The sequence below is a fragment of the Diprion similis genome, chromosome 3, assembly GCF_021155765.1.
Source record: "Diprion similis isolate iyDipSimi1 chromosome 3, iyDipSimi1.1, whole genome shotgun sequence".
NCBI lineage: Eukaryota > Metazoa > Arthropoda > Insecta > Hymenoptera > Diprionidae > Diprion > Diprion similis.
This window is the reverse complement of record NC_060107.1, coordinates 5,432,512-5,454,980: the sequence shown is the minus strand read 5'-3', so window position 1 is coordinate 5,454,980 and position 22,469 is coordinate 5,432,512. Positions and strand designations below refer to the sequence as shown.

Here is a 22,469-nt window from a genome sequence, read left to right as displayed (position 1 = left end):
ATTCGCAAAATCTTTGACGCTGGTATTGTAGCACAGCTGTAAATTGACTGCGTGTGATGTACAAGATTGACGTCTGCATATTCTCGTTCCAAAATTCAACGTATTCAATCAGAACTACGGCAGAGTATAAGTTCTAGTGCTAATGACAATTTATTAACGGTATCTATCCTGCGACTATACCGGTATACGTGTTTTTACGCGTTACGTAATGCCGATTTTACGTCAGCATTCGGTATCTAATGAAAAAAAAAAAAAAAATCTGCATTGCGTAGCACGTTTTTATCCAGTAACATTTCTAGTATATTAATCTACCAATTTTCTTTGCTGTAATAATGCAGCTTGACAATTATTCTATCATTATAAACATCAAACAACTGGCAAGACTTACACCAGAATTATCGAGCTCGACATATTGCCTTGTAGAAGGCTTCGTATATGTCTCTACGTTTACATATTTTCAAATTCGGTTTTCCTTTTGGTAATATAATCGTTCGATTAGTTAAGTATTACGTTCCTTCGTTTATAATAAATAACTCTAATCCAATGGTTTTAACAATTCAATACATTTTTATTGATTTTTCTTCTTCCTAAAACTAATATTTTTGTTTCATAAGTCACGCGCTATGAAACGAATTTTGTACATCTGATATCTACAAGCCGGCTAGCTCGACTTTATAAACGAAGGCATGATAAACCTGTGGTATAATTTGATTGGTGAAAACGACTTGTTCCGCAGATAATTATGTACAGATTTTCAATTTAAACATAACAGAAAATAAAATAACACATAGCATAATATGTCAGCAAATTTAAATAGAAATATGAGGGTGAAATAAAATTATTTCTTTCGCTTGATTCGATCTAACTTGTTGACTTCGAATGTTGATGTTCAAAATCCATTCATTGCCAGTTTTTCTTCCGTACAAAGTTTATGAATAACGATTTGGAAATATTAGAATAAAGTTAATTATTATCCGCCAAGTAAAATATTTCATGTTCGTACGACATTATATTGACTGTCAATGAAAATCTATAAATTATAAGCATTCGAATGCAAGTATGCTTGGAACACATAAAGTCGAGACGTGTAACTTACATTTAAATTGGTCGCGCTGAGTATTGTCAAATATCAAATAAACGAATGGTCAATCATCTGTAATATAAGTAAAACTTTGAAAAAAAAATTTCTTGTGCAACCATAAAATTGATTCTGCTATGTTAAAGATAAATATTACGCATAGCTGTATACTTTCTTCATGTAAACTTATCAATTCACATAGGGCTTAAATGTGTAACATTAAAAGAAATTATTTTGATATCATTACATCAGAAAATAAATTTTTTTCTTTTCGATAAATATAGTTGAAATAGGAACCACACCCTGCGCGCAACTTACGAATTAATTGTATTGACATATGCTAATAATTCCATTGGCAATTGGTTTATGTATATACCTAAAAATTAGGAGAAGAGTGATGTATGAAATGTTCAATTATATTTTCCTTAACGACAATTAAATGGCAAGATGATTTTCAAAAGTAAAGAGAACAAAAAATGTAAGTACAATACCTGGGCACATTTCAGAATATATCTTGGTGTTCTTGCAACCCTTACTGGTTATTGCTTCAAATTTATTGACCTACTTAATCTAAATATCATTTATTTACGAAATTTTGTACGTCAACCGGAGACTTTGTTGCACCATAGTCTTTGATTCTTATAAAATTGCCACGATCCTGTATCCAGGCGAAATTGCAGTAAATCTCAAAATATCGGAACAACTCGGTAGTTTTGAAGATGTACATGCGTTCCACATAAAAATCATTAATGTGGAGATAGAAGAGTGGTCCGGTCGACGAGGGAAGCGTCTGGTTCGAAATGGTTCCAGTCTATAAATTTATTTGAACGACATAATCACAAACAAAAATTCGTTTCTCTTATCACCGCATATCAACATTTTAACATTTACCCAAAAGGTGATAGTTTATATTTCATGTTCTTCAAAAAATTAGTATAATCTAATTCTTCTAATATAGAAATTGAATTCAATCTTGCCTAATACACTTTTACTAGAATTCAACGCTCTAACTCCTACTTGAATCCGGGCCCGAGCAAAACGTTTCATTCTCAAATCTTAACAAAGTTTATATAGCCAAATACATATAATAATTGCACCACGCAACATTTTAACTCTTGCAACAAATAACGGCACTATACTAAATGCACCGTCATAAAATTTGCACAGGCCTTTTATAACATATCATACGTACATCGTATGTGTACATAGGATAATTTATTCATTATATAAAGGTCACTTAGGAGGATTAATCGGCAGTAGGTTTGGCCTTTGACTTGCGCCCTAGTAGTTTGCGAAAAGAGGATGTCCATCGAGAACGATTAAACCCTCCACTATTTCTTGGACCTTCGGGTTCGTTGCTCGAAGATTCACTGATCTTTCGGCTGTTGTTGCCACCTTCATAGGAGCGCGATCTACGATCACCCGTTTCCGACGAAAATCTGCAAAAAAGAATGACATCGGTAATTTAGATGTTGAATGATTTCCCATCAGGAATTCCCTTCTTGGCTGGGGTCTTGAGTAAAACAAATACATAAAACCAGTCGATACACGCCAAGCTATTTGAAAACGCTATTCAATAATCGAGAATTGATCTTTGCACTACGCTGAGTAATTCTATTGCGCTATTAATAGCTTAGTGCGCTATTTAGATACAGTTTTAGAACAATAGAGTAATCAATGCATAAAATGAGGTTGACAATTACCCAGAGTCGGAGGAGAATGCCCTGGCAGTTTGCGGCGCGCTTGAATTAGTCGAGGACAGCGAAACGTCAGCAACTGGAGTATTGGGGTACACTTCATCCTCCGAGATGCTGCTCGAATCGTCAATGAAACTGATTCCTCGGTCCATTGGTGAGCTGGTTCTCAATGGAGGAAGCGCGGCATTGGTTACAGTTGCACTGGGCCGTAACCACGTGCGTAAATCCTGTAGGGGGGCTTGAAGGCACCTGAAGAGTTTCCCACTGTAACAAAATAAGATAAAAAAAATTGAACACATATACGATACTAAAATATCCAAGCATGACTGTTCGGTTCTTTGACCACAGGCGTCGCCACGGCACTTAAACTGAATTTCTATCATCAATTTAGGGCCTGCAATCAGGCTGAAAGTTCATCAACCTCTGCTATGCTTATACTTGCCTGTGCTGAGTGTCCCTGCTAACAAGAAATTAGCAATCGACAGAGCTGTAAGTACTTTTAGTTACTGTTAGCGAGACAAAAGTACCTACGATGCGGGTCACAGCTAATCACCTAAGTTCGTAGACGACTAATTTAATTTGAGTCGACATCTTAACTATAACAATAAGTAAGAGCAGTGTGATTTTCATTATTAATATTACCGACTGACCACGTTAGTTTCTTTTTTTCTTTTTCTATTCTTTTCTTTGTTTACCAAGCTGTAGAAGTAATGGAATTGAATATTTGACGAAATGTGAGTTGATAAATCAAATATCGATTTGAAAGGGAAAATAAATGTGAGACATTAAAGGTGTACTTACTCGTCGCGAAAGTCTTCGACGTCGCCAAAAGTGCGTTTTGCATAAACGCATACCGAACAACGACGCCGACGCCGACAAGCCGTCGCGTGTAAAGCTGCGGCTCTTAGATGACGAGCAGCATGCCGTAGAGTCGCTGCTTCATGGCTCAGCGCCGCGACGCCTTCCTCGCGACGACGACGTTCAGCGCCCAATTCTCCTTGCTCGGCCCTCAACCTTTCCTTCAGTATTTCATTCTGTGTAAAAGAAAATCACAATATAGATAAAGAGTACAGGTAAAAATTATTATATATATATAAAAAAAAAAAAAAACCAACATTTGCACGCGTTTTCTTTTTACTAGATACTTCAAACACGGATTTAGTTTAATTTTTTTTACCACTTGGAGTAATAAATTATTTCAATCTACCGGTTGTAATTAAAGGAAACAGTTATTTTTTTTTTCTTCAATCACACCTTTCGATGCACAATTTTTACCGAATACCTACTACTTGACAAAAAATTGTTGCAAGAATCGATTGTTTGGAATATTTGAAAAAACGATATCCCGAATTCAATTACATATATATTTTATTACACTTATAGTGAGAAGTTTTTATTATAAACTATGTGTACATATATTTATTTGGCTGATTTCTCTACGGTGAAAGAATAGCAAGAGGTTGAAAAAACAGAGTAGAAATAATAGTGATAATAAGAGAGAAGAAAAAAACCTTTCGGTCTCTCGTCGATTTTTCACGCCGCTTCTTCTTCTACTTGGAAAGTTGCCTCGTCAAGAACGACGAGATAACGGACAACAAGCAAATGAGACCTAATTCAACTACGGTTGGAACACGGTGTGTGTGTGTGTGTGTGTGTGTGTGTGTGTGTGTGTGTGTGTGTGTGTGTGTGTGTGTGTGTGTGTGTGTGTGGAGATTATTATTGTCGTAACACTAACGCCTCGCCAAGTCTGTTTACGCAGAAAGTTTGATTTTTTCGCGTTACCATAAACGAAGAGAAAAAAAGTAAGAAAAATTTGGAAGAAAGCGTAGAAAAAAAGCAAGGCATTGGATACACGTGTATACCGATGAGTTAAGTTTAGGTTTCGCAGAAATCAGGCAGAGATTTCTCAAGTTCAATAACAAGAATAGCAAGATTTACGATCGTCTTACATCTGTTCCTATAGGCTCTTTGGAAATTTAAACGTGGATGGATGAATTGAAAACAAGTTTTCAAGGTTTCGAAATTTTGCGAAAGATCAAGGTATGCCTGTTGATTATAAGTACGATAACGAGGGAAAAAAAAAAATTAGAAGTAGACGAACAAGGGCAAGAATATGTCATCAGGAAAAATTGCTCTGAGGAATTTTGTCGCTCATCGAATCTTACGCATACTGTATATGTCTATGATGTCAGCTTTAAGAATTTCCAGAATCGTTGAAAATTTGTAGATAAATAGTAAATTGGAAAAAGAAATGCGATCGTTAGCAAGAATATGGTGGAGGGCGAAAATGTAGGAAGATTAGAAAATAGCGGATCGCAATATTAATTTTTTAAAACGTGGAAAGTCGAAGTATAACGAGGTCAAAATGTAGAATTGTCAGAATTGATAAGAATATATAAGAAGACACAACGATACATGAATGTTAAAACCGTCACAATTCTAACCATAATTCGAAATTTCGATTATCTATCTCGTATGCCTATAGATATGCTACTTCTTTACATTTAAAGCTTATTTATATTCCCAGTTTAGAGATTTCGAAAATTTTATAAAACAGATTTTCACGTCCTTGTGAATTCGAAATACAAGAAAATAGAAATGTTCTAATTTACAAAATACGGTGAAAATAATGTTCCGTCGATTAAAATGTATACGTAATTATTTCACTCAATAACCCAAATTCTTTGTTTTAATCACTTTTTCGTCGCTGTCGAATCAAACGGCATAATTTCTTGAAGAAAGTAGAAAAAAAAGAAGGAAGAACCACTTCTTTCGTCGTGTCTGGTCGTAAATATAACACGTCTTGCGTAAATAAGCAAGTTTCGGGGGATTTCTCGACAGAATGGAAGAGACGAAGAAAGTAGGTATAATCCAGTCGAAATGTCCACTCGATATTGCAATTATTCAATACCGCTAATTTCTTTTTCTAATCATTAGGAAGACTAAGGGTGTTATTGGTACTAAAACTCTAGAATTGTGACCAGATTCTACCTTCGTTACGACCGCCATCTTGAATTTATGATGAAATTTGTTTTCGTCAAATAACTCGGTCACTTTCAACTTCAGACTAAAAACGATCGTATTCTAATCCTGTAAGAAATATAATTCCCTACAACTTTGTTGATAAAATTTTCATTTATATCTACAATCGGTAATTATCCATTTGAACGACAAATTCAAGATAGCGGCTGAAGCTAATGCAGAATCTGTTCGGAATTCTGTATTTCCCCTAGGAATTAGAAAAATCCCCTAGAATTGTGGTATAATCAGGGTGACCACTAAATTTCCGACACGAAATGTCCTAACTTTTCCAGCTTTTCCGCATAAAAATCTTATAATTTTCCCTCACTAATCCGTATAAATTGGTTATAATATAAAATTGAAAAAATATACATTATACGTATTTTCCATATAATTTTTTTCTTAATGTTTTTTTTTTTTATTTTTTTTCATGAAAGTACGAACTGTCACTTGGGTCTTTTTTTTTTTTTTTTAAACGTAGTAATTGATTCCACGACTTTTCGTAAAAACCCTGACTATTCGATAATCTCAGGAATTCCATGACATTTCCAGGTTTCCCGGAATTCCTGGGACCAGTGGCTACCCTGGGCCAGTTTCTAAAAATTCGAGGTGATTTTTGGGTGCTTTTTTGGTGTTTTTCGAGTTATTTCCTATTCGTATGATCTTGCCTCGAGTTCGAGGGCGTCGCGCTCCGCCCGGATGACGGTGGCCTGCTTTATGACATCCTGGCGAGCTCTTTCGAGGGTTCGCCTCGTCGCCTCGCTCTGAGAGGCTTGGATCTTGAGTTGGCGCAGCGCCGCAGCTCGTTCTTCCTCGAGTCGGTCACGCGCCGCGACGCAGGCGTCCCGGTCGCTCCGGATGCGTTCGACCTCGTCGTCGAGGCGAAGGCTCCGCTCCAGCTGAAGGAAGAGTTCTTCCTCCTTTTCGCGCAGCTCCGATTCGCATCCTTCGAGCCTTTTCTCCAGAGCGATTCGTCGGGCCTCTAGTTTGTCCTTTTCAGCCTGAAAAATGAAAGAAGCGAAGGTTCGTGTATAAGGCGAGAATAAAAGTGGAAGAATATCAGCTACCTTGAGAAATGCAAGAACTTTCGTTATGGATAGAATTCAGTGCATGGCACTTCGATTGTTTAACCATTTATCTCGTTAACAGTAATATACAAAAAAAAAAAAAAAATCTAATCAGACCGAGTGAATCGGTTTAAACGTGGAACGTTTGATATTCGCACAACGCGAATCGGAATATTATAGAAAAGCCAGGGTGCTACAAATTTTTTTGAAAAAAATTCCATGAAATTTTCATGACCCCTTTTTTTAATTGTTTTTTTTTTTTTTACCTAATACTAATTAAAAAAAAAGGATACAAAACGTTGGCAGAAATCCTTCGTGTTATACTATACGTATATAGATTTTAGCAGACAGTTTTAATTTCTTTATCCACTTATACCATATATATATTCTCCTTAGAAGAGAACGTGAGAAACAACTCCGACGCTTTGCAGGCGAAGAGGTCATAATAAAAGTCTCGAGATAATTTATCCGGGTCACGATACCGGCGGTAATTCTTTCACGATATAAACTAAATAATTAATAATTATCAATAATCACAATTGGCGTAAAGACATGCTGAGTAACAGAAACAGGAACAGGAACAGGAAGAGAAAATTGAGGACTATAGGGAAAAAATTATTATATACAATAGAGCGGATCGTCCGACTACATTTAATCAATAATTCTGTTCAAACTAATTGTCATTATGTATTATAAAAAAAAAAAAAAAAATAATAAACAAAGAAAATGAACAAATTTACAGAAAGTAGTTATAATAATAGGTACGTATAAGAAGTAGATCGAAGGAGGTGGAATCTCAAAATCAGATCACCTTTGGCAATCAATAATAATTAATCCACACCCTCGGACTTATTCTCGCCTTCGGTATATAAACTTATTCGAAAGTAGATATAACATGATAAATTATATGGAATGCAAATTTCAAGGGAACCAGTTCATATCCTGTAAGTTTGAAGAAAAATAAAAAATAACAACAAGAAAAAAAAACAAAAAAAAAAAAAAAAAACCAAACGAAAAGATAAATAAATTCCGTGCAGTATACCTGCAGGTATAAAATAGCAGCCGCCGATACCTGTTCAAATAAGAATTGAGGATATATTTGTTGATGGCGAGTCGATCGCTACGCGGAATGGATGATGAGGATGAGGATGAGGAGGAGGAGGAGGAGGAGGACAAACGGAGGTATTTTATTCAGTCTTGAGTGCAAAATACCGCATCTTGACCCATTTTTAAATCGCGTGAGATCCGGATCGAGAGCTTACTACTCCCGCAAAACTGGTGTGTCGCCAACAACTTTAGCTGTAGGCAGAGTTCAAAGTACCGCAGATGAAGTAGCAGGTATACGTACGATTGCAATTCGTCTATATACTCGTCCGTATACATACATATACATATATAGTACACCTGTATGTATACATATATCGATATATACCCGTGAGTTCTAATGTATAATTCTTGGAGCATTCTCTCCCGCCTTGTTCCTCCCATCATACGTATATAGATACATACATAAATACCTATATATATCAGCATTACGTGTACCGATTTACAATCAATCAAACCTGAAAAATAATTCGCGATCGAATATATTTCGCTTGCGCATTAAAAATTCTACAATTTCCCACGTATTAACATACGTACATTCGTATACGTGTAGAAATTTTTTTTTTTTTTTTTTTTTTTTTCACATTGTTTTTTTCATTTGAATTTATGAACCACGGCGAAATATATTGTTTGTAGTTTCTTTTTAGTTTTAGTTCATTTCAAAAAGTTCTTTGGCTATTGCACTTGAATCAATAAAAAAAAAATCGTTTCATTCGTCTGCACACCATATATGTATATATATATATATTTTTGTCCACGTGGGTTCGGGGATATTCGATGAAACTTGAATTTGTACGAGCAATAATTGGTCGGATCGTCTAATTGATCGTGAAGATTTTCCAACGAGTGATTGTGGGGTGAGAAAAGAAGAAGAAGAAGAAGAAGAAGAAGAAGAAGAAGAAGGAAGATAAAAATTGTTTTTCTTAACCAAACTTGCAAGTCGAGTTTAGCGAATAGTCTGTTGACGCAAGATAAGATTTCCCAGCAAACCGCGTGTCTGGACGCATATACATGTATATATACATATATATATACATACATATACATACACCTATATACAATACAGTGTATAACTGGTTCATTGATCGAAAGAACAACGTACGGATCTAGAACGCCGAGGCGATAATTATCGTAATTAAAGCATGTAATTACGGTGCAGAAGCGGTTAGAATCCTCGATTCGTTTAAGTCGTGACGATAACACGGGCATGCATATATATATATAATATTTACTACATTTATCATATTAACATAGAAATGTTATATATACATATGGGGCATTCCAAATGAAATCGAGGAGTCATTTGCCTCCTGTCATCAGATCCTTGCATAACTTTTTTTTTCGCATTGATTCCACTTCAAGAAAAAAAAGGATAACTAAAAAAAACCGTCATTCTTAAAATTCAGCAATTTTTTTCCACAGATTCTGGGTCAAATACGAGTAATTTCTATCATAATTAGAAAGTGGGATGCGGTTGCCTCATATTTTTTTACGTTTTTTTTTTTTTAGTTTAGTTTCCAAAATGAAAAAAAAATAAAATGAATAAATAAATTGAAAAAAAAACAAACATTTTTTGGTAAAAATTTGAATATTTTGCATATTTTTCAAAATGAATGAGAAAAATCTTTCTTTTTTCTTCAATAAAAAATATCAAAAGATAAATGACTCCTCGATTTCACTTGGAATGCCCCATATATATATATATATATACAGTTATATTTTCTCTGTGGTTATAATAAGTACATAATATTTTATACGACGAACGAAGATTTTACTGCAATGCATTTAAAAATTTACTGTACTACATGCACTTTATGATAATGGAACTGGAATTTCAATTATGTAATATTCAGTCACGTTTCAGATACTGATTTATTGATTTATTATATAGAAAATTGCACTTTGCTGTGATCATTCGCGATTGATTGATTAATTTACTTGAAATTCATGATATATGATATATGTATGATATTTATGTATATATATATATATAAATTTTAGGTGGGGACTGAAGAAAGAAAAAAAAAAAACAGTCAAGTATTGAATATGTCGAAGAAAAAATTCCTTCAAAGTTATAGCCGTTAGTATTATTAATATTGTGTACTTTCCCATGGGTGTGAAAAAATTATCCATATACGACAAGTAATTAGTTAAAGTTCTATATCTCAAGAAATATTAATCCGAGCATTTAGGTGTGGCGGATCTTTTTGTAGGAAATTAAATTTCCCACAAAATTTTCCTTTACATTTTTTCAATAAAGTCGATCATTCCGGAGATAACAGCGAAAAAACGATAATTTTGAATGAAAATCAACTTTGGTGAACAATCTTGCATTTGAAAAAAAAAAAAAAAATAGCTACACCGTCTGCTCGCTGATTCGTCGATATATATCGTATTACGATCGTCTGCACATTTTTTTTTTTACGAATTGCGAAAAACTGCAACGCAACGTTCTCACTTCGGAAACTCGGAGCAGCAAAGTAAATTTGCACATTTATGCAGTGCACGGTGTAGTTTGTTGTTGTTTTTTTTTTCAACTTTTATAACGGTACAGCACTCGATTCGACTTGTTAATTAAGAAATATTTTTACCTCCGGTAAAATAATTTGTCAACGATATTCTTCAGCCAAAAATATGTCGATAAATATTTTTCTTATTCCTAATTCCTTTCTACTCGCGTTACGCTGCACAGTGTCGTTTGAATGAGAGAGAAAAAAAAAACGAAGTATAAAAACGACAACGACGAACTGAAGAATTCAACAAAACCAGTTAGTTGTTTTAAAACTTCAAACGCAAAACTTTAACATCGCAGCTATATATATATATATATATAAAAACTCGACTTTGCTGATTGAAATATCGTCAGCGATGTGTAAATCTGATGAAAATTTCTATTACTAAGAATTTTCTACAGAAATTGTAACATTTCGTATTATTTCATGAAAAGAGAAAAAAAAAAAAAAAATTTTTTTTAGCATCTTGTAGATTTTTTTTCAGCTGAAAAAAAAAATAGAAATATTCATGAAAATCTAAAAGTTTTGTATAAGAAACTATATGCATACTTGGAATTTTGGCCGAAAACTATTGTATGTGAAAAAAAATTTTTTTTACGTAACGTTTAAATTTCCATAAAAAGTTATGTATAGAAAATAGTAAAAATCATTTTCACCAAGAAAAACCTTCAATCTTAAAAGTATATGTATAGAATTAAAACTGTGAAGAATTCAAAGACGTTGCGATAACGGATAATCATGGATCATCATCAGATATACGGACGTATATGATGTCAATTTTTCGACATATAGATCCTTTTAAATCGACCCAGTTTCTTCGAAAGCGCAAGAGATCTCGAATCGCCATGCGTCACACGGTTAATTCACGTTACACCGGCAATATGTTGCAGAGGTACGTTACGTATGTAGTCATGTAGGTACGTACCTAGAAATGTAAAATGTATTTTCATGACACACACACAGACACAGACACATACACATCGAGCGTGTATTTCTTCATTCCAAGTAACTCGAAATACCGGTTCTTCACGCCATGTGTGACAAATCACGCGACGCAATTTTGACGAGATCTGATCCTGCAGATGCATGGTGCAGCAAAATTTCTCGTTGTAAGAATAACGAACGAAAAATTGTCATCGTACATGAGAAAAATAATGAAAGAAAGAAAGAAAGAAGGAAAAGATTATAGAAAAATATTTCGACGGGTAAAAATAATAATAAAAATAAAAAATCGATTTCAAACTTGATCGAATCCGGAGAACAAAAAATCTATGCAGGTGTTTTCGGAGTCGCTGATTCGATTGGTTATACTGAATTTTGAAAATCTGATTTCTGGACGTAATTTTTTCTCCGGATACTATCGAATTCGGAATTTTCATCCACGATGTTGAATTTTTAAAATACGAGTTCAGCCTCGTAATCAGAGATCCAAAAAACTTATAATAATTTCTGTACAAGTTTCTCAGAAATGAATTATTCCTTCAATTTTGACAATTTTTTTTTCAATCAATTTCTTTCCAACAATGCTAATTTCCATTATATCGCAATAATTACTCTCGATTATTGAAAATCTATTAGTATACTATCAGAAATAGGAAAAAATCGCGAAGAAATATATTATCGAACTTCTCTGAATATACATAAAATGTATATGAAATGGGTGGAAAGAATACACGTCACTATATGACTTAAAGGGTTAAGTGTAGGCATTACAATATACAAGGCATGACTGCAGAATGACGCTGCTGTTTTCTTTAAATTTTGTTACCCTGGTGCAGATTCTTTACTTATTTTTCATCGATATAAGAAAAACTATGACCACTACTGCTGCTGCTGTTGCTGTTGCTGCTGTGGCAGGAAAGGTAGAAAGCAAAGTTGTCAAGCGGAAGTAATTCGATACTTTGCGGAGCCGGCAGGTTCGTAGTGCAGCAAACGCGGTTTCAACCGCACGTCTGCAGTCTGTGTCTGTAAAAACTGTTTGGAAAGTGCAGCGCGATACTCAGGTTCTTCTATGTGTTTATGGGTCGGGGTAAAAATATAGAAAGATGGGAAGATTGTATTATCGAAGAGTCAGAATATCGAATTCTTAAAGTAGAGAAAATTCAATTGAAACGATTTAAAAATCTAGAAAGAGTATAATGTTTTTGAAAATTTGACAATCTGGTCCTGATCTATCGATCGGCATTTCTATAGTTTTTTACCTGCACCCCGTACGTTACGGTTCGTTGATATATTATATATACAGGGTGGTCAAAAAATTTTTGGGGAATTTAATTTTCTCTGATATTTTCCCTGTTTTATTAAGTGACTAAAACCTAAATCGTTATCATCTTACTAACTCTATATTCGTTTAAAATTCAATTCGAATTCGTGAAAAATATAAGGTAAAAAAAAAAAAAAAAGTAGTCAGCTTGAGCCAATTTTTTTTCTCGATGAAAAAAAGGAAACTTATTATTATCACGAAAAATCACATCTAATTCCCACGATAGAAAAATGAAATTATCAGTTTCTTCCACTGGTAAATTAAAAATTCCCTGACAATTCCAGATTTTTCATGACTTTTTTTTAAATTCTCTGACATTTCCAGGTTTTCCAGATTTTCCAGGTGTGTGGCCACCCTGTAGGTATATATACCTATATACAACACAATGTATACAAGCGTGGTAAACTCGTTTATCACACGAGTATGCAGATTATAATAAAGTTACGTTGATCTGCTGCAGGCTGCCTCCTTGAGATGTAATATAATGTGATACATTATACAGTATAAGACGTAGACCGTAAATTATACTTTAAAAAGTGTTCACTACGTGCATGAATAATATTTATTACATGCACGAAGCTTATTACATACACAATTACACACAGACACACACAGATATTGTAAATACATGTATAAACGTTTTAAGAAATGAGTATAACTATCGCGTGCAGTATAAACATTACACCGAGTGTTCAATTTTTATTATACCTACGCGTTCAGCAATAATTAAAAAAATTAATTAATTACAATTCGTTATGAAATTATTTTCAATCATGTCAATAATCGCGAGGTCGATAACTCGAGATCGATATTATATTACAAATAGTAATATGTATGAGGCATTCCACGTCAAGTCAGTAAACGGTTGTTAACCAAAACAAGGTAGAAAAGAAAAACATTTTGCTTTCCGACTGATTGAAAAAAAAAAAAATAATAAATAAATTAATAAAATAGAAAAAAGAAACGTGAAAACGTTATTTTTTTTTCTTGTTTCACAAAAATCAATTTCACCGTTTCAGTGATGGGTTTAAAAAGCAGTCACAGGATAAATACGAGGGATTGGAAAAAAATTTGAAAATTTTTCTAAAAAAATTTGAAACCGCTTTTTGAAATAAATTAAAAAAAATAAATAAATAAATAAAAAAATGTCACGGTCAATTGTTTACAGAGTTGGCATGGAATACACCGTATTATATTATTTTATTTATTTCTACCGCGTGCTGCAGGCGAGGAATTTGGTAAGTGCACGCTTTGTTTATGGGTCGCGGGGTCAAAGTCTGTTAAACGTAATGTATCATGTCGTTAATATGCCGAGAAAGCGGCCGACAAGTATTCGAGTATCAACGTTGGTCACGTTTTATTACATCCCACCAAATTACGTAGGGAAGGGTGGACCAAAGTGGGCCCCTTAAAAAAAATTTCACATCTCAAAAAATTTGGGAGCAAAGTGGTCCCCTTGAAATTGTTTAAATAACAAGAGATAAAATTAATCATCTAAACTTTTGATTAAATATGAATTATTTGGAAGTTATTTACTCGAGTAATTTCACATCTCAGTATAACGCGAAACGTTTCAAGTTTTGCTTAATTAAAACTCTAAACTCGTCAAAGTAAAATAATTTTCTGAATTTGAATTTATTATTACTTTAACTCGAGAAAGCTAGATAATAATTTAATGTAGGTTTTTTTTTTTTTCATTTTCATTCATTTTGCCTGCAGGCCGAGATTTTTCCAGATATATAATTTATTAAAAAACGATATATGAAAATCGTATTTTGTCCGAACGAAACAATGAATCGTGTATTAAAAAAATCTGAATTAATGGTATAAGAAGCGATTATTAATATATACATTAATTATATCGATACGTGGAATCGTATGAGAAATCGAATAAGGCTAATAAAAATTTGATTCTTTTCTAAATGGTTTGCACACAAAAAAGTTCCGTATCCGGATCCCCGTCAAATACTGTAATTAATCAAAGAGTAGATTAAAATAGAATCACGATGATTTCGTCGATGAATAATTCTGACGTATATACCTACGCTCTGTAATCATCTCTAATACAATTTGAATTGAACCCAACTTCCGGATGGCCGGTAAAACTCGATGCGTGAATCGATTTAAATTAGAGAAAACACGTAAGTGAAAACGAGTGGAGATAATGAGATTTGAATTGAATAAAGAAAAAACAAAAACAGAAAGAAGAAAAAAAATTAACAGAAAGATTCACACTCTGTTTCACCGTTTCGGTTTTCGAATCGGTCACTCGCACGAATAATCTAATGCAGATCCTGCATCATCAGAGTTTGAATATAAATCGATTAACAATAAGCCTTCGCCGTTTATTGTTCTGTAATTAATATTCGAAGGGCATCGTCATTGCGCGTTTCTACATACATACGTGCAGTTTGGCATACGTTGTTACACGTACACATATGTTTATAATAATGAAACTGAGAACGAAAGGAACCGAGTCTCGCACCGTGGAATTTTGTAATGAAAATTCCAAAGTCATTACTCCTCTCTTTCTCCTGCCGCATAACGTCAAGCGTACGTGTTCGTTTCTCTGTCGGAGCTGCATGTGGATCAAGATTAATGATCGAGAACAATCGATATCTAATTAAATCGATTATTTTTCCTCACAATCGGTTTTTGGTTTTTACTCTCGTGAACGATATGCAATATAATATTAATTTATGCGATTAGAGTATGAATTATTATCATTGTTTTATTTACTGAGTAAACTTTTGGTTTCAAATGCGACGTTTCGAAAGAATACGATTAATTTATACCGATTCAATCAAGTCTTGTTCGATTATTTTTAAGTTAATTATTATTAGTAACCATCTTGATTATATGTATATATATATATAGATTTGAAATTTCATTCCAAATAAAATCAGACGAGAATCTCTTAGCACGAAGATTGTTTGGTGAGAAAATAGTATAGAATATAAGCCGATCTCTCCGAAGTTATTACGATACGTAACAAGGTCTTTACATGCATGAGTTAAAATTTGGTGTTTCAACATTTTGCGTAGCGGGATTACAAGGACTCTTAAGATTTATGGATTTAACCTGATTCGTAGCTTCGTGTCGGTTTAAATATTTAATAACTTCATTGTAACGATTAACGTTTCATAAAATCGTAATTTCACACTTTCCGGATCATCTAAAACTCGGTAAATCATAATTCAGCAAAACGTATTCAAAAATTTTATAAAACTCCGACTATTTCAAATTCCCCATAATCTTGTAAACTAGTAATTATTCCCCTCAAAATTTCCTCTCGTTAACGTTACCAACTTCAGCCTAATAATTTCTAACCATTTCTACTCTCAAGCTTTCTTTCGAACGAATTTTAGACCCGACTGTACATACATCCAGAATATTCTTAAATCGCATTTGTTGGTAATAATCACAAGCTACACAAACTTTCAAAATCCAATCATCATCATCATCGTCATCCCGTCAATATATGGAAAAACGCTTGTGATTCGAATAATTTTATCATGGAGGTAAAAAATTATTGCTAGTAAAAAGTATTTCTAAAAATTTTCATTTCCGAATTTCATTATCTTATTCGAATGAATATTAGAACGTTTGGCTGCTAACTCGAGCCTCGTCGTTGTATCAACGTACACAAACAAGGCATAAGAAATATAAGAAATATAAGAAATATAAGAAATATCCAAAGAAGACATAACCGTGCGATCATTTATCCATAGTTGTTGGTGGGTGGCTCTTTTCCTCTACGGTACTGTTACCTGCGGCCTCGAAAGACGACGGTGAGGTCACCTCTCACGGTCCGTTGATTACCGCGGACTAAACGCGCGTCGTTAGAGCCGCGTTCTTCTTTGCCGACCGAGCTATGAGGGGAATTATTAAAAAACGGCTTGTCGGTAAGTGGCATCTTTTTTTAACTTAGAAAATATTGCCCTTGGAACGTATAAAGTACTTTCTAAACAAACAAAAAAAAAAAGAAGAAAAAAAAAGAGAATATTTAATTACTTTTCTTTATTTTTTTTGTCCTTTTTTTTTCAAAATCGCACTTACAGCCTTTTTTAATTCCAATCTAATATAACTCTGCATCGATATAATCACGTGAATAAAAGTCAGTTTCGGTTATTTGTCAAATTTATTCCATAAAAAAATATCGTCTCGTTTTCATTCCATCGCCGAAGAATTTATTTTTTAATCGTAAGTATCAAATATTTTTCTATCTGATGTGCATTGTACATACATGCACAGTATATGAATATCACAATCAGGTTTTCACCTCTTCTAGATTTGAACAATTTTTTCAACTCTGCGATTAATATATCGTAGAAACAGCTTCCATTTAATTTTCGCAAACCCAACAAACGCCTGACTTTCACCATTTTTGATTTTATTAAGAAATAAAATTTTTTTGAAATTGGCCCAATTCTCATACATTACCCTGAATTGTTTCAGATTTTTTTAATCAACTGATTAATTAATTATAAATATTGAGTGATTTTGAAAAAGGATCATTCTTAAAATTCTCAAAAATTTTGTTTTCTATTCCAAACATTTCAAGACCAGGCCCATAACGGTCCGATTTTATCTTTTATTTGTTTTAGCACTTTGAAATTTTTTTTCATCAACTAAAACACCGTTTAAACGTTTTGAAAATTGCCAAAATATTCTCAAAAAATCAAGGTACCGTTTCAGAGTCGAAAAAATTGCAAGAAAATTTTTTTTCACCAAAATTGTAAATGACGACTGTTATACATTAGTCGACTAGGTATGGAATTCCCATTACACTGCAATTCTCCGAGTCTTGATAAAGAAGAAATTTGGTTTCTGTATATCTAAGCCGAGAGTTTATCGACGTAACGATGTTTACTTTCACATTGTGTAAACAATAAATACAATAAACACGAGTACATGGTTACGTTTATCGAAAAATTTTATCTCTGCCCCAACACCTAACCACGAGTATAAGTTATAAATAAAACTGTATAGTATATGTAGAAGAGAAAATGTATCAACAATTTCGATAACCCTCTGGTCAAAATCCAAATTCTATCTCACTGCTAAAATTCTAAAAACAAATGCTCTGAATAAGTCTTATGAAGAATAGAAATTCTGGGTCATAAGTGACCCACAGTGGCGATGGAAAATGGTGTAGTCCAGAGGATTAAGCGTGTTTAGGAGATACCTTGTGTACTTATAGTCACCACCCTGGCCAGATTATTATGGTGACCAGAAGAACGCTTCGTGTAAACACAGTGTTGGAATGTGTACACAGCGATATAGGTAATACATAATATGGAAAAAGCGATGGACTACGGTGTGAAAAACTCTTAGCTTACAGTATGTAGATTCTATAGGAATGACATTCGATTCCAGATTACATGTCTTAACCAAAAATGCATCGAAAGTTTTCCCCGACAAGCGTTTTTCCATATGGATAAACCATCCACCAAGTTAATTCCAACAAGTTTACTTTTTCTGTGTACTTGCTGATTTGTACTTATGGTTCACCAACCTCGTATGGTAAAAATGGTTCTATCTATCTACTCTTTAACCCGACTGTACGTACGTCCAGTACCTACTATCGACCTGGTTGATGGGTGTGCTCGCGGAAGTCAGAGAAAGACGGAGTTACACGTCCATACATACCTATATGGATGTATAAACGATGTAGTTTTCGAGAGTAGCGATAGACGTCCCTGAACCATAAGAGCAATAGATTTCGAGGTGAAATTACGTAGAATAATAATTGCGCCATTGAAGAGAACATAAAACTTCGTCTTTGCAGGCATGCCACGATCCTAGACGCGACTTTATTAAAAACTTGTATGCGGTGTTCGACTGATCCAAGCGATTTGCCTCCGAGACTCAAGTTTTTATAGACTGGAGTATATGTATAGGTAATGCGGCAGTAAATAAAAGAGAAAACGTGTAGGACGAGGATTTGGACACGTTTCGGAAACAGGTGATGTTATTGTTGTTGATGATGATGGTGATGATCTAATATCGACAAACCAACGAAGACAGAATAAACACGACTTTCAATACACACGAGAAATTACAATCTGTCAAGAATTTTAGAAGTTATCTAAACATTTGATTAAGTTCAGGTCAGTTTTAAACGTTCCTTCAACTCTCGCACATGCGACGTGATTATTAATCCATTGCATTGATCAGACACGAGATTAAACGCGCAGCATGCCAAGTAGATTGTAAGTATAACACGATCTTTTCAAATCTTACGTAGTAATTGGTTCCAGTGTCTCACAATAGTTTTCTACTATTGTTCATCAGCGTTGAAACGCTTCGATGAGATTATACGATCGTATAACCATAGATGATGATGATGATGATGATGATATCATGGTGCCTCAAGTGTACATCATAACGATCATCGATGAAGGGTTATGAATGTAAACACTAGGTCTATGGGTGTAAGAGAGAAGACCATCGCAATTGGTTCTCGATGATAAAAGATGAATCTAAAACCATCTCTGCAAAAATATCAATCGATTGTTGAAATTGAACTCTTCTCTAATGTAAATGCTACCAGAGGAACTAATGAGATCACTTATCTATAAATTTTCGGACATCTCTTACTGCCACCGTTGTGGTAAACCCATAAATGGACTTTTCCATACTTTCATTGAGTGGTTACAGTACCAAAATAAAACCTTAAAATAATCTGATCCACTTGTATGAACAACGAGAATCTAGATGTCTTTGAAATACTTGTCAAACCAGACTTAAAAATGTTAAATAAGCACGTAAAATAGGGCCAGTAAAGCACGGAGCACGTATCATAAATACTGTAACTCAATCTTTCTATTGTAACACTTTTTTAAATGACAACAATGATAGATCATTACACATTTATGTATATATAATAGATAAATACACCATCACTATGACCTCTTTTTTTTCGTTTCAACCACTATCAAAGGAAAACTGCACCCAGTTGTGAGCACATGAGGTGTATTAAACCTAGGCATTGTCTCAAAAACCATAAAATAATTTTAATTTTACGTTTTTTGTGACGAATCAGTACAAGTTAGGAAGAAAACGTGCCACGGGTTTCGAGTTAGAATCCTCGCGTGTAGTCCGGCTATTCTTAATACTCTTTACGAGGGTGCGAGAATGGATTGTGAAAGAGTAGCGAATAAGGGAGGGTCGGTTAATGCACCCTGCTCAACACACACAATACACCAAGTGCTGGGAATACGTGTACGGCACACACAAACACACAAACACACGCATATACATATATAAAAAGATATAAATGTGTTTATGTGTGTGTGTGTGTAATGGGGTGTAACGGGAAGGTGGAGGAGCTTACTACCGACGTTTCAACGAACGTTATAAGTAGATAGATAGATAGATAAATAGATAAATGGATAAATAGATAGTTAGTTAGTTAGTTGGGTAGCTTAGGGTGGTGGGAATCCCTTTAAACGACGACTTAACGATTCATGGTGCAGCTGAAGGGAAGAAAGACAGTCTTAGGTTTACTCATAATTATATCCATAAGCCATCGTTTATATAAAGCTTCTTTTTCCTATACAAATAGTGCCTATATCCTTTTGTTGGGACAGGTATGGATAGATAGGTATCTACACTAATGTTCACTAATTATTAATGTTCTCCCTTGAGATTATGCGAGCTCAATTCTAGGCACAGATTATGTGACAATGATCAATAGTCATCGTCACATGATTACTTCTCAGGCTGAAGTTAGTAGGTAACGGTAACGTATAATATAGAAACGTTAAGACGAAGAATTAGGATGTTGAATTTACAAAATCTCAAGTTTTTTCATAAATTTACTATAAATTTCAAGTAATCCTTTAAAGTAGGCATAAAGTAACGACTTTTTCCAAAGATGCATGATAAAAAAAGCATAATACACGATTCGTCATGTTTTAAAATGTCCTCATGACGTCGGAGGCTCCTTATCGGCGCCATTTTATCACCACATAACCTAAGTTTTTCATTTCAATGGAGGCAAATAGTAATTCTTGGGCTTTCAAGTCACTCGTGTCACATGAATTAATAAATCATAATCAATAATATACATTTTCTATTATCCAAACGCGAAAAAAGACGGTCAACGATCAGCTGTCAGCCTGGTTACATTAGTTTGACTTTTTCCCACCAGATGTCACATTGACCATGAATCAAAGTTGGATTTTATTTCGTATCGAAAACAAGTTAGCCGGAACCCAATGATGAAGGGCTTAACGAAAATTCCGTATATTTTCTTGTCAGATGTGCCTATATTTCTCGTTTTTGTTTTATTCTTTCCTTCTTTCGTTCTTCCATGAGATAATCACGGCCATCGTAACGGTGTGATCGTTGTTAATACATACTTAGCGAGACATAATATGAATTTACGCTTTGCAACATTGATTGTACAGTGCAGGACGGGAAATGTCACGTCGGGATTTATTGCTTTCATGAATCACTCGTGCTGCACATTCAACGTCTATTCCTCAAGTAGAGCGATCTCCCTCTCTCAGTAATTATTTATATTCAATGTTTGGTCGATCGACGAATGAAAGCTTCGTTAAACGAGTATAACGAACGTGTAGTTATATGTATATACAGAAATGATAAGGAAACGTTGATTAAGGTCGTTCGATTTACACACTCGGACGAATGAAAATAAATAATAATCTTTGCCTCGAATTATTTGTTATAATTAATATATAAAAATAATAAATAATTAATAACGTCGTATCCTGCCGAGATGACGATCTCAGAATTATAATTTGTAAAGTTCCATCGGTTATAATATTGCTGATGATTATTGCATAATGCCGCGTATATAGGACGATATTTATAATACAATTTTATGATGTTAACATCACGTGCGCGCTTCACAAACGTATTGATATGATGTCACGTGTGATAAATAGAAATATGTACGAGGAGAATTTTTGTGAATTTTTATTCAAAAAAATTCCAAAACACCAATCGGTTTCGATCTTTGAAAATGTACAGACGAAGAAAGAGAGAAAAAAAAGTAAGTAAATGAATAAAAACCAACTAACTAACGATTGAAGAGAAAGATTCGAAATAATTTAAGGGTGCTGTTTATTTTTTTTGTAAAAAACGGCGTTCTCCAAAGTATAATAAACATATACTTAAACATTATTCCGCCTTTTTCTTCATCTTCTTCTTTCACGCCCAATCTTTAAAACTACAAAATTCCGTCTCTCTTTCTTCTTCCAATTTTTCATTCGTCTTTTATCTTTATTTTCTTTACCAAGGGGTGGCTTGTGCTTTAAAAGCTTATAATCGACTTGAGGGTAGAAAATTCCAGCAGTAGCAGCAGGAGCTAAAGCGCTAACACGAAGGTAGTACAGGTATAAGAAGATCGAGGCGATGCGGCGCGTGAAACCCGAGCGGAAGTCCGCGAGGCGTTATTCTTTCATGCGGAAAAATAGAGGCGTGGGTGTGTGTCTACATACGCAGATATGGATCTATACACGTTGTTGAAAAACGGAGGAAGGAAGAAGAAGAAGAAGTAGAAAAAAAAAATTCAATACGTGACATAGAGAATAGTCAAAGTCAGGGCGTCAAGTCACGATGAGGAGGGAGAGAGGGAGAGAGGGAGAGAGGGAGAGAGAAGCGTTTATTCGTCCTGGGACAAGATCACCTCGGACGAGAATATGAACAGTACATAAAGAAAGCAAAGAAGGAAGGAAGGAAGAAATAAAAATT

The 22,469-nt window shown here is 34.2% G+C and overlaps 1 protein-coding gene across 1 annotated transcript in view; it reads right to left on the bottom strand.

The window, feature by feature from the left end:
• Window positions 1-1,351: 1,351 nt before the first annotated feature.
• The window catches only part of LOC124404487, a 31,121-nt gene continuing 10,003 nt past the window's right edge, over window positions 1,352-22,469 (bottom strand). Inside the window, exons 4-7 of the mRNA XM_046878648.1 lie at window positions 6,465-6,797; window positions 3,577-3,809; window positions 2,782-3,039; window positions 1,352-2,517 (exon numbers count right to left, since the gene is read on the bottom strand). Of these exons, the coding sequence (XP_046734604.1) occupies window positions 2,325-2,517; window positions 2,782-3,039; window positions 3,577-3,809; window positions 6,465-6,797 (1,017 nt within the window). The 3' untranslated portion in view covers window positions 1,352-2,324. The remainder of the gene's footprint in view (window positions 2,518-2,781; window positions 3,040-3,576; window positions 3,810-6,464; window positions 6,798-22,469) is intronic.